Source organism: Astatotilapia calliptera, chromosome 3, assembly GCF_900246225.1.
Source record: "Astatotilapia calliptera chromosome 3, fAstCal1.2, whole genome shotgun sequence".
Lineage (NCBI taxonomy): Eukaryota > Metazoa > Chordata > Actinopteri > Cichliformes > Cichlidae > Astatotilapia > Astatotilapia calliptera.
The window spans coordinates 18,925,088-18,939,757 of record NC_039304.1 but is presented as its reverse complement, the minus strand read 5'-3'; the positions used below and the strand labels follow the sequence as shown (position 1 = coordinate 18,939,757).

At 43.4% G+C, this 14,670-nt stretch overlaps 1 protein-coding gene across 1 annotated transcript in view; it reads left to right on the top strand.

Moving 5' to 3' along the window:
- Window positions 1–14,670, top strand: part of rbpjb (recombination signal binding protein for immunoglobulin kappa J region b) — a 51,120-nt gene that overhangs the window by 27,538 nt on the left and 8,912 nt on the right. The window contains exons 2-3 of the mRNA XM_026162163.1: window positions 2,577–2,615; window positions 10,953–11,048. Coding sequence (XP_026017948.1) covers window positions 2,577–2,615; window positions 10,953–11,048 — 135 coding nt within the window. The remainder of the gene's footprint in view (window positions 1–2,576; window positions 2,616–10,952; window positions 11,049–14,670) is intronic.

The following is a 14,670-nucleotide window of genomic DNA, read 5'->3' as shown; positions in this document are numbered from 1 at the left end:
TTGTGTCTACAACTTGGCAAAGAAGTCTTTTTAAATTGTGTCTTCAGATACAGCCTGTCACAAAACCACATCATTTGTTCCCCTTTTTTACATGTTTTCATTGGTTAGCAGTGACTTATTACCCTAAAGAGATTTTGTTCCTTGCAGATTTGTTTCTTTTTTTCAGTCCTGAGGAGAATAGTGAAACAGTTTCTCTGTATTGCGTGTAAAAGGCTCGACGTGTTGCTCTACAAGCATAAAAGAAATAAGTTGACCATAAAACCGTCACACTCAGCTGAGATATGTTGTAACTTTACACCCCATCGTCGTACATGTGGTTGTTTGCGGTAGTTTCCTTGCTACATCTATTACTAAGAGTTTGAGTATGACTCAGTGACAGTATATTGATTCATCAGTTTTCCAGCACACTGAATTTGACTTCAAGTCAGCTTTCAACATTTGGGGCAGAAACTTTAGTGATTGGTAGCGTGTGACGTCTTCATAGTCACGGAAATTTGAGGACTTTAAAGTCGGGTCATGAACCTTAAGCCGAGGGCGAAAAATGGTTACCTGACTGATCCTGTAATCTTCTTCTTTTGTTGCGTTTGGGTTTAAACTGTGCAGAGCAGCCCTCTCAGCACAAACTCACGTCACTTTGTTCCGTTTGGGTAGAATAAACGATCTATCCATCCCAGTCATGATTCACCCAACAGTTTGAGTTAAATTCAGGCTTTTGTATCATGACGAATGTTTGCAAAATCACCTCGGCTCGAGAATAAATATACAATTCACAAATTCTTCCTTCTCTGGTCACCATGCTGTCTTCTGTTAATGGACATTGTTTTAGGCACACACACCTTAAAAGCTTGGACTGTGCCCTTAGTTTATTTATGATGAACTGTATGCGTTTTAATTAGCGAGTTTAGCTGCTGCCTACCAACCAGCCCCTGCTGGGTCCTCAAAGCGCCATTTATTTGCTTCTCCTGTTATTCTATCAGAGGACCTGCTGACTGAACTGCAACCACAGCGTCTTACACGGCTGCTACCCACAGCAGGCCCTGCTCTGCTTTCAGAGTTTATCCACATAGAACCTGCAACAGGACAGGATAATGTAAATGTGGAGCACAAAAACATTTTAATAACAAAGGACTGAACTGAGTTTTGCTCACTGTCAGACAAAGGTAGATGTAGCAGTTGTAGTAGAGGTTTGATATTCTTTCATGCTTTTAAATCAGAGGGTTAAGCACTTCCTCCATGTTTGTTCTGTTTCTCTTTTCTTATTACGGATGTTTTGAGTTGGTGTGTAATAGAGTAATGACTTCATACATGGAGGGAGGGGAAATCATCAATCAATCAACCAAACGAGTCAGTCCAGCTCTTGTTTCATTATGGTCCTCGGCTGACTCACATTAACTAAGCACGTTTACCTTCTCTGCTTATTTGTATCGTTTCCCTGAAGAATCAATGAACCGTCAGTATAACGGAGACCTTTTTAACCTGAGGAGTGCCGTGCCACGGAGCGGTCTTTCTTTACAAAATTGCAGGCAGAATGTCAGTGGGTTCAGCTAAAATGCTTTTCGATCTGTATTTTTGCACACTCTGAATACTTTAGAATAATTTGCATTCACAGGAGAAATTAAAAAGATCAGTTTTCTTGTTGAAATTCACGCTTTTGCTGTTAATTCAGAAATACCAATGAAGTAATTAAATTGCTGCAGTACCAGTATTTAAAAATGAGAATTTCTGTCCCCGTGGTTTGTAACTTTTAAATCGCTGCAATATGCCTTCAGCACCAGTGCATTGGAGGCACTGCCAAAAAATTCATCAAGTCAATGTTCTTGTTCAGGTTTTACAATTTAGATTTGCAAACACAAAGCCAGAAATCTGCTTTTGTATTATCGTGTGTGTGTGTGTGTGTGTGTGTGTGTGTGTGTGTGTGTGTGTGTGTGTGTGTGTGTGTGTGTGTGTGTGTGTGTGTGTGTGTGTGTGTGTGTGTTGGGTTTTTTTTCTTTTGTTTTTGTTTTTTTTGTCTTTGGGGTGTGTGTTGTGAAGATCCTATTGATAGCAAGGCTAAATTAATGTGTTGTTTTAAGATTATAGCTTATAGTCACACAGATAAATATGGTTAGGGCTTCTCTGAGCACCATTTAAAATCTCTGTAATCTCAAACCCTTCACACCTGTTTGAGTGCGTCGGCTATTGAAGAACCGTCGTTTGTTCAGCTGCTGAACTTGAGTTTCTGAAATTCAGTAGTAATACTAAATATACCGATTAGCTGATCTGAACCCAGTGGGGTTTTTTTCCCATTGATGTTCAACGTGTCTCAACACGACGGCAATTAGTTTGAACAAAATTCATTCGCTTTAAGTCGTGTTTTCACGGCAAACAAGCGGCGCGACGTTTGGCACAGACTCTGTTTGAACACGCTGCCATTACACGCTGCCAAGGCCACGCTGCCAAGGCCACGCTGCTTTTTATGTGCGTTTGTACATGTGCTGTTTTTTTGGGGTTTTTTTGCCATGCACTGTTTACTGTGCGTGTGTTCGTGGTTGATAACCAACCCACTCATGTTTTCTTCTCACTTTGTGTCTTTGCAGGAAGTTCGGGGAGCGCCCTCAGCCACAGCGCCTAACAAGGTGAGTGTGCACACGCACTCGTGGTCCCTTTAGAGCTTGTTTTCTTGTCATAGTGCTGGGTTTTGTGTGTTCCTTTGTTTATGTATGCCGTTGTGTTCTTGTGAACACCTATTCTACGGACCCGCCCCTCCCCAAGGTATTTGCTACCTTTTTTTGTTTGTTTGTTTTCTAGATTTGATTTTGTTTTGATTATTACTATTTTGGACACATTCTCAAAAGAATGAAAGTATAGAGACCCTCTGAAGTAACCCTAATATGTGGCTTACTAATACCACTCTGGGATTACCAATAAAAAAGAAACCTTTGCAATAAAAAACATCAAAAACTACACAGTTTTTTTCCCACCCTGTCGTTTAACTCCACGCCCCTCCCCTTTTTTCTTAAAAACATAAGCTTAAAGCTACTTCAAATCACTTCACCCAAACCTAGTGTTGGGTGATTACATTAGTGGGTGGATATCAGCTGCAAGGCTCTAAAGTTATTAAGTGATTTATTTCTCTTTTCTTTTTTACTTAGACTGTTAGTTCTGCTTATTTATCCAGTTTTTTTTCTTTTCTTTCTTTAGCCTGTTTTCTCTTGTTAGATCATGATTATGATTGGTCCGTGTAGCCACTACACCCACACACACACACGACACACGCACATTACCTTCAAAGCGTGCAGAAGTCCAAGCATGAACTTTGTACACGCGCTGGTGCACGCCCATACCCGTCTGTTTTGTACATTGAGGGCACATGTGTAACTGTGGCGTTGCAGAAACAGTTTAAAATGAAACTCATCATGTGACAGTGTCAACTTGATGCATCGGTGGGGATGTTAGTTAAAAAACCTCCTTAGTTGACAAACTGTCACTATTAACATGAACGATTCTCGACATTGTCCACCGGCACATCCCCAACTGACACCATGTGAATAATAAATACCTCGCTTTTTTCTTTAACAGGAACTTTTTTGTTTTTAACTACGATTTCCACGCCTAATTTTTACAAGCGTTTTAATAATTTTATATTCACCAGCAGGTTTGCCACATAAAATCTGTTGAGGCAGCGAGGAGCTCATTTCAGGCTGTGATTTCCAGAAGCGGAGAAATGCGTCTATAACAACCGCTGCAATGTTGTTGTTGATACAATAGCGTACGACATGTGCAGCTTTACTGTGGAGTCCTGCACAGCTGCTTTCTGTTGACCCCAGCTTTGCTGTATTACCTCATTTTTGTTCTGCTATTGATCGCTCATTACTTAGATCTCTGCAGACTCGCCTCCTTTGGGACTGTTTTAATGTGCGTGTGTTGAAATGAACCGTGCTATTTTTGCCGTTGTTTGTGGAGAAACATGCTAGAGAAGCAATAAATAACCCTTTCTGAGGCCTCACGGTCCGAATGTGCGCTCTCTGCGCTGTACTCGTCTTACTGTGTGTAGCTTTTTTGACGAGCCGTACTGCAAGTTTTTGATTATTGAGTTCTTCTTAAGTTTGCTCCAAGTTACTTGGAGTAACATTTGGGTGAATCCAGACCGTTGATGGATGATGTGGGTTGCTTTTTAGGGATTGTGTGTGTGCGCGCACGCACTTGTTTGCTTATTGGTGTTTGCTGTTCTGAATAACAAAGACTGTGTGTGCGTGCGTGCGTGCGTGCGTGCGTGCGTGTCACTCGGCTTTTGCGCGTGGCACTCAGCGGGGAAAATGAGGGGGTTGCGTGTTGCTTGGAACAGCCGAGCGTGGTTTTGGAAAAAGGGGCCCCTGCACCTTTTGATGTGTCCCCCTCTTTATTCATGTGCTGCCAGTCCGCTGGCTCGCACTGGCCCTTCGATTCGTCTGATGGTTTTTGATGGCCAGAAATATGACCGACACAAAACACTCTTTAACAAACAGCCGAAAGGCACAACAGAGCTCGTTTAGTTCATGTGACTATGGTTATGGTCTTTGTTGGCCTGTCAATCTGCCGTAGAGTCTTCGCGTCCGCAGGTTTTCTTTGGGTGCTGCTCTAAAATTTTGCAGCATCCCGCAGGAGCTTTTTATGGCAGCCGAACCTCCAGGTCCTAGAGGTTCACACTGTCAGGGAGGCTACTCGACTGGAACAAACACTTCTAGGGTTCAGACACATCCGCTTGCACAAATTTACACAAACGGACTCAACATGAGAATACAGGCTGGGTTGCCAAGTTTACTGGCAACTAATTTACTGTTTGTTTGGTTTTTTTTAAATAACAAGCAAAGCAACAGAAAATGGATCCATTTACACATTCAGTCTAAAAAGTATAAATTTGCTAATATAAAAATTTGGAAATTAGTCATAAGGGATTACAGTCTAATGGGCACGTAGAGTTTGACTTAAAGGACTTTAAAACCAATACTGATTTTGATATTTGGTGATTTTAACAATTCAAGATATAGGCCAATATGTTTATTTTCTTTCAGACACACAAAAACAAAAGCAGTTTCCCTAACATTTTTGCCATTCATCAGTTATAAATGCTGATACCAGCATATCTGCAGGAACTGTATTGTCAATAGCATAAATGAGCCATTTCAAACTGTTAATCACAGCTACAACTAGAAGAAAAAGCAGGTATTTATTTATTTCACTTCTCTGGTCACAGTGGGTTGATCTGGCTGTTTGATTGTATGTTTTAGGATCAGATTACACCTGCCATATCATATATGGGCGATCGTGGCTCAAGAGTTGGGAGTTCGCCTTGTAATCGGAAGGTTGCCGGTTCGAGCCCCGGCTTGGACAGTCTCGGTCGTTGTGTCCTTGGGCAAGACACTTCACCCGTAGCCTACTGGTGGTGGTCAGAGGGCCCGGTGGCGCCAGTGTCCGGCAGCCTCGCCTCTGTCAGTGCGCCCCAGGGTGGCTGTGGCTACAATGTAGCTTGCCATCACCAGTGTGTGAATGGGTGGATGACTGGACGTGTAAAGCGCTTTGGGGTCCTTAGGGACTATTAAAAGCGCTATATAAATACAGGCCATTTACCATTTACCACTGCAATATTCTCCTGAGTGATCGGTGACGCTACTTAAGCAACGACACCAGTGCTGTTTTAATTCGGATTCTGTTTGCGTATTTTAATTTTCTCACGTTTTGTCATTGATGCAGAAATGTCAAAGCGGAGGATTTACTCTGTTTACCGTGTAGCAAATGATCAGAGCTGAGATGAGTGCAAGCTGTAGCAATATCCCACAGTTGTCAGCAATTTTCCATTTGTGTGTGTGTGTGTGTGTGTGTGTGTGCACGTGAGCTTACACGGCTCATCCGGAGGTCAGACATCAAACAGTGAGGGGTGTGTGTGTGTGTGAAGGCCACGTCTCCTAGCCTTGTAAAAGGAGGCTAAAGTGGCTGATTGTTAATGCTTTAACCCAAAGCCCCACACTACAATTGTGTGTAATCTACCTTTTGTGATGCACAAGGTGCAAACTAATTACTGTCTGATCATCTTAATTGAGCTGTTTCACCGCGCATGTGTGTATTAATGGGGCCCCGCCCCTCTGCTCTTCGTGTGCGTGTGTTTGAGTGTGTTCACAGGGGGTCCTATGACAGTGCTGCTCGGCTGAAGACGCTGTGGCAGATGTACGGGGCAGATGCCTGTCTGCTCTGCTGCATCTGTAGCCTGACTTAACCTCACCCCTCCTTTCTCTCTCTCTCTCCCCCCCACACACACACACACACACACACACACACACACACACACACACACACACATCGCCTGCTGTTAAAGATATGCCTCTTTTTATAAATCTGTCTGGCACATTTTTGTCTCACCTCTCAAGCGTCTCGTCTTTTGTTTCGTATGTTCCGATTTTTCTTTTGCCCGATCTCCTCCCCTCACGTTTTATTTCTGACCTCCCTCCTTCTTTTCACTCGCTGTCACAGACTGCCTTTTAGCACATTTTTTGGACCTAAATAAAGCTCGTCAGAAATTAAACCTGCAGCTCAGATGCTGTTACTTTTCTGTGTGAGTGTGTGATGTAGACTCTTATCTGTGGTTATTGGTTTTATTACATGTGGGCGTACTCGGTTTAAATGAAGTGACCCTCGTTTCCTGTCTCTGCATGAATGAAGGGCTGATTTATTATTTATTTATTTATTTTTACCCCCAGTTTTGTTTTTTAATCCCTCAAATACAAATGAACACAGTGTAATGTTTTGAAATTTGGTCTTACTCGTATTTTGATTTGCACTGGAATTTCGTGCATCTGCTGCGTGCTAGTCTTGCACAGGAAGTAGAGCTGATTCTGGTCACAGTCTCTCTCACTTCTCCTTCCGTCTCCAGCGCTCAGTCTGTGTGGCGTGCGTGCGCTCGTGTTTCACTCTGTATAAGCTACAAATGATTACTCAAGACGGCCCTGTCGTGTTAGGGTGAATGTGTTAGATCAAAGCCGCGTCTTTGTCGATATCGATGCGAGACGTACGAATAAGAGTCATTTAAGAGACGGGAATCTCGTTACTCTCCTGCTGCCACCTGCATTTTCTAGCACGAAAAAGATTTTGGAAGCATGTCCCGTTTCCATTGTCTTTATTATTAATACACACATGGGCATAACTGTTTGTGTATAAAAGAAAAAAAATATATTTCTGGCACCTCTGTTTGGAACAAAATGTATGTTAGGCAGTAAATATCATACTGAATTGTCTGTTTTATGCTTCAGTAAGAAGAAAATTTTTTTTTTTTTTATTACACCCGTATTCCTTCAGGGGGGGAAGCCCAAACGTTTTGGGTGGGGTGACAGGAAAAACCCTGTTGACACATTACTGAAGACTGAATAATAATGCACAGCGTAACAGTGCAATATAGAGAACAAATGCACAAATACTACTTTAATCCATTTTTAGGGTTTTCCCCCTCTGATACACAGCTCCCGCGTAAAGTCCTGATGTTTCTGGTTCACTGCCTCGTGATAGTCATCTGTCATCTTTTTTTATGTCTTTTGCATCATTTTATACTCGTCTCCCCCGAAATCCTTCGAGACATTTGGTATCTTTATAAAGCTCTTGTTCCCCGCTAGATTTTCATATAAAATTCTGCGGGTTTGAACAAAGCTTGGCTACACAGCACAAGTTTGGATCGATGGACCCAGTGTTGGGGACTTTTGTGTTGTTGCTTTTTTCTTTTTTCCATCTGATCATAGGATATTCAGTTTCACATGATTGCTGCCACATGTGGTGCATCTTTGTTATCTATTCAGTGGTTGTTTGGAGGCGCTCTGAAGTGAAAATCGGCATGCATAAAGAGCCGCTGTGAGTCAAAGCGCGATCGTGCCAAAGCATTTGTGTCTTGATGGGGAATGGTCTCTCCCCAACTCAGCCACAGTGGTCTGGAAGGGTTTGGTGAGCGCTGAAACGGTGTCAACCACAAGCCGAGGCTGTCGCACGACACTTAACAAACACTAGCATTACATTTTGTGGTCGTGCAGTAACTACGTGCCATTGTATTTAAATATTTGATCAAACTGCTTCCCTTTTTTATGAGCGTGACCCTGAATCTGAGGCTGGCTGATATCACGTTTCTTTTTTTTAATTTGGTGTTTTATTTCCTTTTGTCAGGAGCACAAGAACTGATTCCAAAGTGTTGACAACATGAGCTTCAAAATGAGTGACGGAGCCCAAAGATCTCATTAAGTATGGCACCGAATGCATGGTCTGAGTGGACCGTTATAGTCGTGCTGCTCTTATAAGGAGGTCAGCACATGCATAGATGATCTTTGTAAGCCCAAAGACAAGGATTTGTGTTTTGTTTTCTCTACTCATGACTCCGTATGAGATCAGTGAGAGATGATGTCACTTACATGGTCCTATACCTATTGTTTTCTGTTTGCAAGGTGCAGCCAATCAGAAGAAAGCTGGTTTAGCAGGAGGGGGATGGCAGATAAAACTGCCTGGGTGTGCACCCAGACCATTATTAAAGATAAACATAGATTATTTTAAGTGTGACTTATATAAAGCTTCTCCATTAGTGAGTCCAAGATTTTAAAAAAAACACAGCTGAAAATGGGGGTAAAGCATCATTTAAAGATGTTCTCTGATTTATTTAGGTGCTTGAAGCTAACACTGTTGGATGTTTTAAAGGTTATGCAAAACTGATAGGTTTAGTTTAATGTCAGATGCCATTAGAGAGGCTGTGTTCCTGTGTTATAGAAGTTTCTCATGTGTACTTTGCTCGAGGTGTCTGCCATATTGGACACGATGCGTCCTCTGGTCACCGATTGGTGGGGGAGTGGCTCCTGGAGGCTGCTGGCTGTCACTGGGTGAAATGACAAACGGGGCGAATGCACCAAAAATCTTGTTGTGACTGCGTTGGTCCCTCGCAGATCGCCACAGCAGCCTGTAGTTTACATGTAAGCATATGAAGTCACTGAGCGGTAGTATAAACTAAAAACCTGCAGAAATGTAAAGTCCATCCTCAGAGTAAAAGTTGTATCTTTTGAAATGTACTGACTACAGCAGTAAGGCTACAGCTCTGAGTAGTTGGAAACTACGGCCAACTGTGGCAGTCTGCTATCAGTCAACACAATCGCACGGAGATTTTCACCATCTGGTCTGTGAATACACTCTTCTTCCATCACTGGTGTTTGGCAGACGGTTGCAGAGCAGTCTCTAGGCAGACAAGCTAAGATCCCGCTGTTAGGGGGCCACATGATTGCCAAACTGAAACTGTTCATGTATTTTACTTGTCGCTCCAAATTGTATATCTTTATCTTTTTTTTGGCTTGATCTAAATGTTTTTATTTAGGGTCTTTAGGACATGCATAAGATGCAAACCATCTTTTAGAAGCTTCCTCTAAGTCAGGGGTCCGGTGTCCCTGCAGGTTGTAGATCTCACCCTGGGTCAACACACCTGAATCACATGATTAGTTCATTACCAGGCCTCTGGAGAACTTCAAGACATGTTGAGAAGGTAATTTATCCATGTAAATCAGCTGTGATGGATCAAGGACACATCTAAAACCTGCAGGACACCTGCCCTCGTGGACTGGGATTGGGGACCCCTGCTCTAAGTGGTAACTGCCCTAATCGTGTGTGTGTGTGTGTGTGTGTGTGTGTGTGTGTGTGTGTGTGTGTGTGTGTGTGTGTGTGTGTGTGTGTGTGTGTGTGTGTGTGTGTGTGTGTGTGTGTGTGTGTGTCAGCCATCCTGCCTGTGGGAGCAGTAGGTCACAGGCCGTATCAGAGGTGTGACATGTGCCCTGCAGGGTCTGACATCAGCAGGCCTGGACTGTGTTTTCTCTCCATAATCAATCAGAGCTTTGAGCACAGGAGTCCCCCTCCACTCCACCCGGCGGGATTAGAGTGTGTGTGTGTGACACCAGCGATTCACTTCCCAGAGAAGGGTTACGTCCTTTAATAACGTAATCACATTCTAAATGCATCCATGGGGAGAAGTCCAACGTTTTAACGAAACCACTGTTTTCCACCGAGTCGAACTGGAGTCGTACGCACTCCCCCGTCCACCCCGGCTTGATATCATTTTCTCCATGTGGTGTTTAAGTGATGTCAGGCTGTGTGGAATTCCAGGATCGTACCTCTATTAGTCTCATTTATAGCTGCTGGCGATCAGTAATTTAGAAAAAAACAGATTTTTAGTGTTGCAGTGAGACTGAAATAATCAGAAAAATAATTGCCTCATCATGCTTTCTCCTCTTCTTCTGTATCGCCCACTCCCCCGATTGCCCCTGTGTCCCGCACACACACTGAGGAGGGCCCTTGCTTATCATAACAAAGGGCATGTCTAAGCCGAGTGTGCGGCCTAGTATAACGTGCTAGAGTGAAAAGCCGTGTGTGTGCGTGTTTGAGTGGGAAGCCCTGTGAGGATCCCCTGGCGTGTCAGGTGTCACTGACATCTGTGCGTGTGTAGCGAGATCGGGTCAAAGTGTGTTGCTCTCCATGCGCATGACGTGCTTTAATTGTGCGTCTAAGCCCGATCTTTCACCTCCGCGCCTCTCAGTCGAGCAAGCTTTCGGCTCGCTCCTGTGAAGGGGGGGGGTGAGGGTGTAGCGGGAGGTGAGAAGTTTTGGCAGAGTTGACAGAAGTAATCGGAGCTCGGCCCTTGCAACATTTTTGACACGACATGAGGAATCTTTGGTGATGAGCTCAGCTCTGTTTTTGTTTTTTTGGCTCTGGTGTTTTCTTGCTCCCCCCTTAAACCTCGGATGGACCCAGGGAGAGCTCAGCTTCTCTGCAAGCATATTGTGGAGGCTCTGGCTTTTCAGAGGTCGCTGCAAGTGCATGTATGCACAAGGAGGGTGGCCTCCTCTTAAGTCTTCTGTGAAGTTGCACTCACGTCACTTCCTCTTTCAGATTAGAACATAGCTGGTTTAATTTATCTCTTCTTTTTTCTCTTCCTGCAGAGAAGCGATGAGGAATTACCTGAAGGAGCGAGGAGACCAAACTGTCATGATCCTACACGCAAAAGTTGCACAGAAATCCTATGGCAATGAGAAAAGGTGAGTTCAGTATGAAATGGGAGCTTCTTGTCTAATGTTTTTTTTCAGGTTTTGGGAATCCTTAAAAGATTTTGGTCTTGAATCTAAAGCAAATCTATTAATGCCGGTCAGTGTTTCACCCTCACAGTAACACATCACACAATTGATTCTTTAGCGGCCCCTGCTACATTTTATCCTGGAGTCTGCAGTTGTTTAGACGCGTAGGACTTTGTGGGGGAGGATTTTTGTTTTATTTGAATATTTTAGTGGTCTGCCTCCTTGAGAACGTCTCACTAAATAACTGATGATCGCTGGATAGCCCTTCACGTGACCAGAAATGCTCATTATTGTCATCACTGCCATTGTATGGATTTCACCATGGAGTGTATTTGCGATCATCCAGTCTCTCATTGGTTTCTGTTTTTAAGTTGTCAGCTCGGTGGTTTTGTTTGGTTTCAAAGAATAAAATGACGACTGTAAATCGCTCTGATCAGCCCTTTTTAAAAGCTCATCAGTCTGCTGAATGTTTAACCCCTTCTTACAAACTTAAAATCATAAACAACACTCTGAGATTGTGTGACTCACCACACAAACAAACAGACTTTTCAAATTTCCAGCTTCACTGTCTGCAGACGTGTCTCAAAAAGATGTGAGAAAAATACGCTGGGCACAGCCACACACGCCTGTGGGTGAGATCTGGGTGGTCAGCAGTGTTGGCCAAGTTACTTAAAAATAGTAATTAGTGGATTAAGTTACTTAAAAAAAAAACATGACACACAACCTGAATATGTTATAAAGCAATAGACCTTTCAGCCTGCTGCATGGTCGTACTCTCTCCCACACTCCATGTTATGCATTGTTGATCTGCACACTTGTATGTCATTGTCGTGAGACACTCTCACAAACAAAGTCATTGTTTAGTAATGCAGTTTGCTTACGGGAAAGTAACAGCAATCTTATTACCTTTTTTTTCAAAGTAATCCTTTACGCGATACTTGGAAAAAGTAATCAGATTACAGTTACTTTTAATACGTTACTGCCCATCTCTGGTAGCCAGCTGGCTAAATTTACTTCCTTAGTGATGCTGGCGGCTTCTCGTCTTCAGCCCGTGGCGATAATGCTGCTTAGATTGCGATCAGCCGACAGTTCTTGTAAACGCAGTTTATTTTTCCTCAGAAGTTTGATTATTTATAAACGTGCTACAAGCACTTATTTATCTGTTTGCATCACAATAATTCAAAGAACGGACACAGTTTAACATCTAGTTAAAAAAAGCAACAAAAAAAAAGTTTTTAAATTTTAGTTTGTTTGTTTTTTTTGTTTTTTTTTTTAAAGGAAATTTGGATATTTTTGTTTGTTTGACCCTTTAGCCGTCCCCACTGGTTGCAGACACCTGTGGCCCAGAGGCATTTATACTATCCTCTAATCTATATTCAACTATTGTGGCAAACACAGGTAGTGTACATTAGTCAAGAGGGGTCTGGCGAAAGCACATTCCTCAGCACGGTGCCTCTGTGCTGAGAGGCTGTGTTGACCCCTCTGACCTCTGATATCTGTGGAGGTCAAAAAAGGAAGCGAGAGGCGACCTTTTCCACGAGGCCACGTTAAAAACCACAGAGAGCCGGAAGAAGAAGGAGCTGCGACTGAGAGCTACGAGAATAAAAGAGGAAGAGGAGGAGGCGGCGTCTCGCAGCACCGTGAAGCCTTTCGGTGTGAGCTTTCACGGGCGAGCGCACGTGTGACAACCTAATGTTGTCATTTTCATGCCGTACCTGATGCTGCTGGTTAAACGCAGGGTGATAGCTCGCCATCGTAACACATGCTTTTTTTTTTCCTTTTTTGGATCTGTTCCTCTTAGCTCATCTTCCTCGGGCCCTTCCTGTAACTATGCACTCACCTTTTTATCTCTCACTTAGAAGCTTTTTTTATAGCGCTCCTCCACACCTCATGCTCATTTTGCAACTCTCCTGAGCCCCCCTATCCTCCCCACCACCACCACCACTCGGTTTCTTGGCCAAGGTGCAGCGCTGCTTGCGATCTCATCGGGGCCTATCTCTTGGTAAATCGGCTGTTGCGCGCCAACTCCCAGACACCTCTGAGAGTTGGAGCGCAACAGAAGACGGAGCGAGGGAGAGAGATAGGAAAAGAGGTTGAGACGAATTCTTCTGAGGACTTTTTAAGCCATCTCATCCAGTTAAAGTGACAGCGAAGAGAAACATTCAAACACATCTGTCACACATATTTAATGCTGCTCTTTTGTGCATTGAGGTTGAACTTTTTCAGGTGATAAGCAACTCCCAAAGGCCGTGTTCGGATGTAGCTGCAGGTATTTGTTTAAACATCCTCCTGGCCTGCAAAAGGCTGCGTTCATGTTTTGCGTCAGACCGCTTAATTCCTCCTTTTTTGTGCCTTAACAAGAGAGCGCCCCAGGAAAAACCCCCCAAAAGTGGACGCACTGAGAATGTTAATGTGCCGTCTCCCTCTTTCTAAGCTGCCTCTCTCGCTGTCTGAGCTTTTTATAGGAGGTGAAAGTAGACAAACACCCACAGAGACAGACACTGGTGTTGCGAAATAGGTCGCTTTCCAGTTCCACACTGACGCACATGAATTTATTTGAAGTGTGTGCTCGTTCTGTAATGAGTGGATTTCTCTTTTAACAAAGCTGAACTTGCGAGTTATTTCAAGGCAGTTCTTGTTTTCACAGTAGTAACGTGCGTTTGAAAGGAGAAGAGAAGTAAAATGAGGGACCTTTTTAAAAATGGGGGAAGGAAAGTTAGATTTCATTCAAAATGCTGCTTCTCGTTTCTTGACAGATCATTTAGGTTCTGGACCGATCACGGTAACATCTGCAGAATGAAGTGTGACAGCCTTTAGATGTTTTACTGTAGCTGTACACAACAGCTTGTTGACCCAAGTTGGACTCCAGCTGGAGCTTGGTGCAAGAGTGCCCTCTTCTGGTTCAAATTAGGAAGTGCACATTCAGGTCTTTTCTGTTCCTTCTCTTATTCCTCCTCTTCTCTCTTTTATTTCCCCATATTTACACCTATCATCTGCTTGTTAAGCCACTTAACATTGAGCTATGACTCCTTCCAGCCTAAAAACGCCCCTAAATCAAGGAACGAGCCAGAGTTAAAATTGAGGAAACTGGACAAGTTCAGGACAAAAGAAGCAACAGATCTAAAAACCACCTGCAGCAGATGAACAGTATCTGAAAGTCATGAGACTCAGAAATGGGGGGGGGGGGATCCGGCATTGCCAGAAACAGGACCTGAGAGATGCATGTGGCTCTTCATTAAAGCCTCATCAGACATGGACTCAGTGGAAGTGTCTGTCAGATTTTGATCCACCGTGTAAAATCATCTGGAAAGCATCTGATTGGCAGCAGCTTCATTTTTCAGCATGACAGTGATCCCAAACACACTGCCAGTGCAGTAAAAGCATACATGGGTAGAAAAATGCAAAGTGAAGCACCTTCCGACATGGATTTGCTTCCCCTGAGCTCAACCTCAACATTATTGAAGCAGTGTGGGATCATCTGCACAGAGACGAGAGTAAAAGGCAGAAACATTTAAAGAAGAGCTTTGGTGCTTCAGGTTTTTTGGCAACTCTCAACAAATCTCTGTCTCAAAAAATCACCACAAAA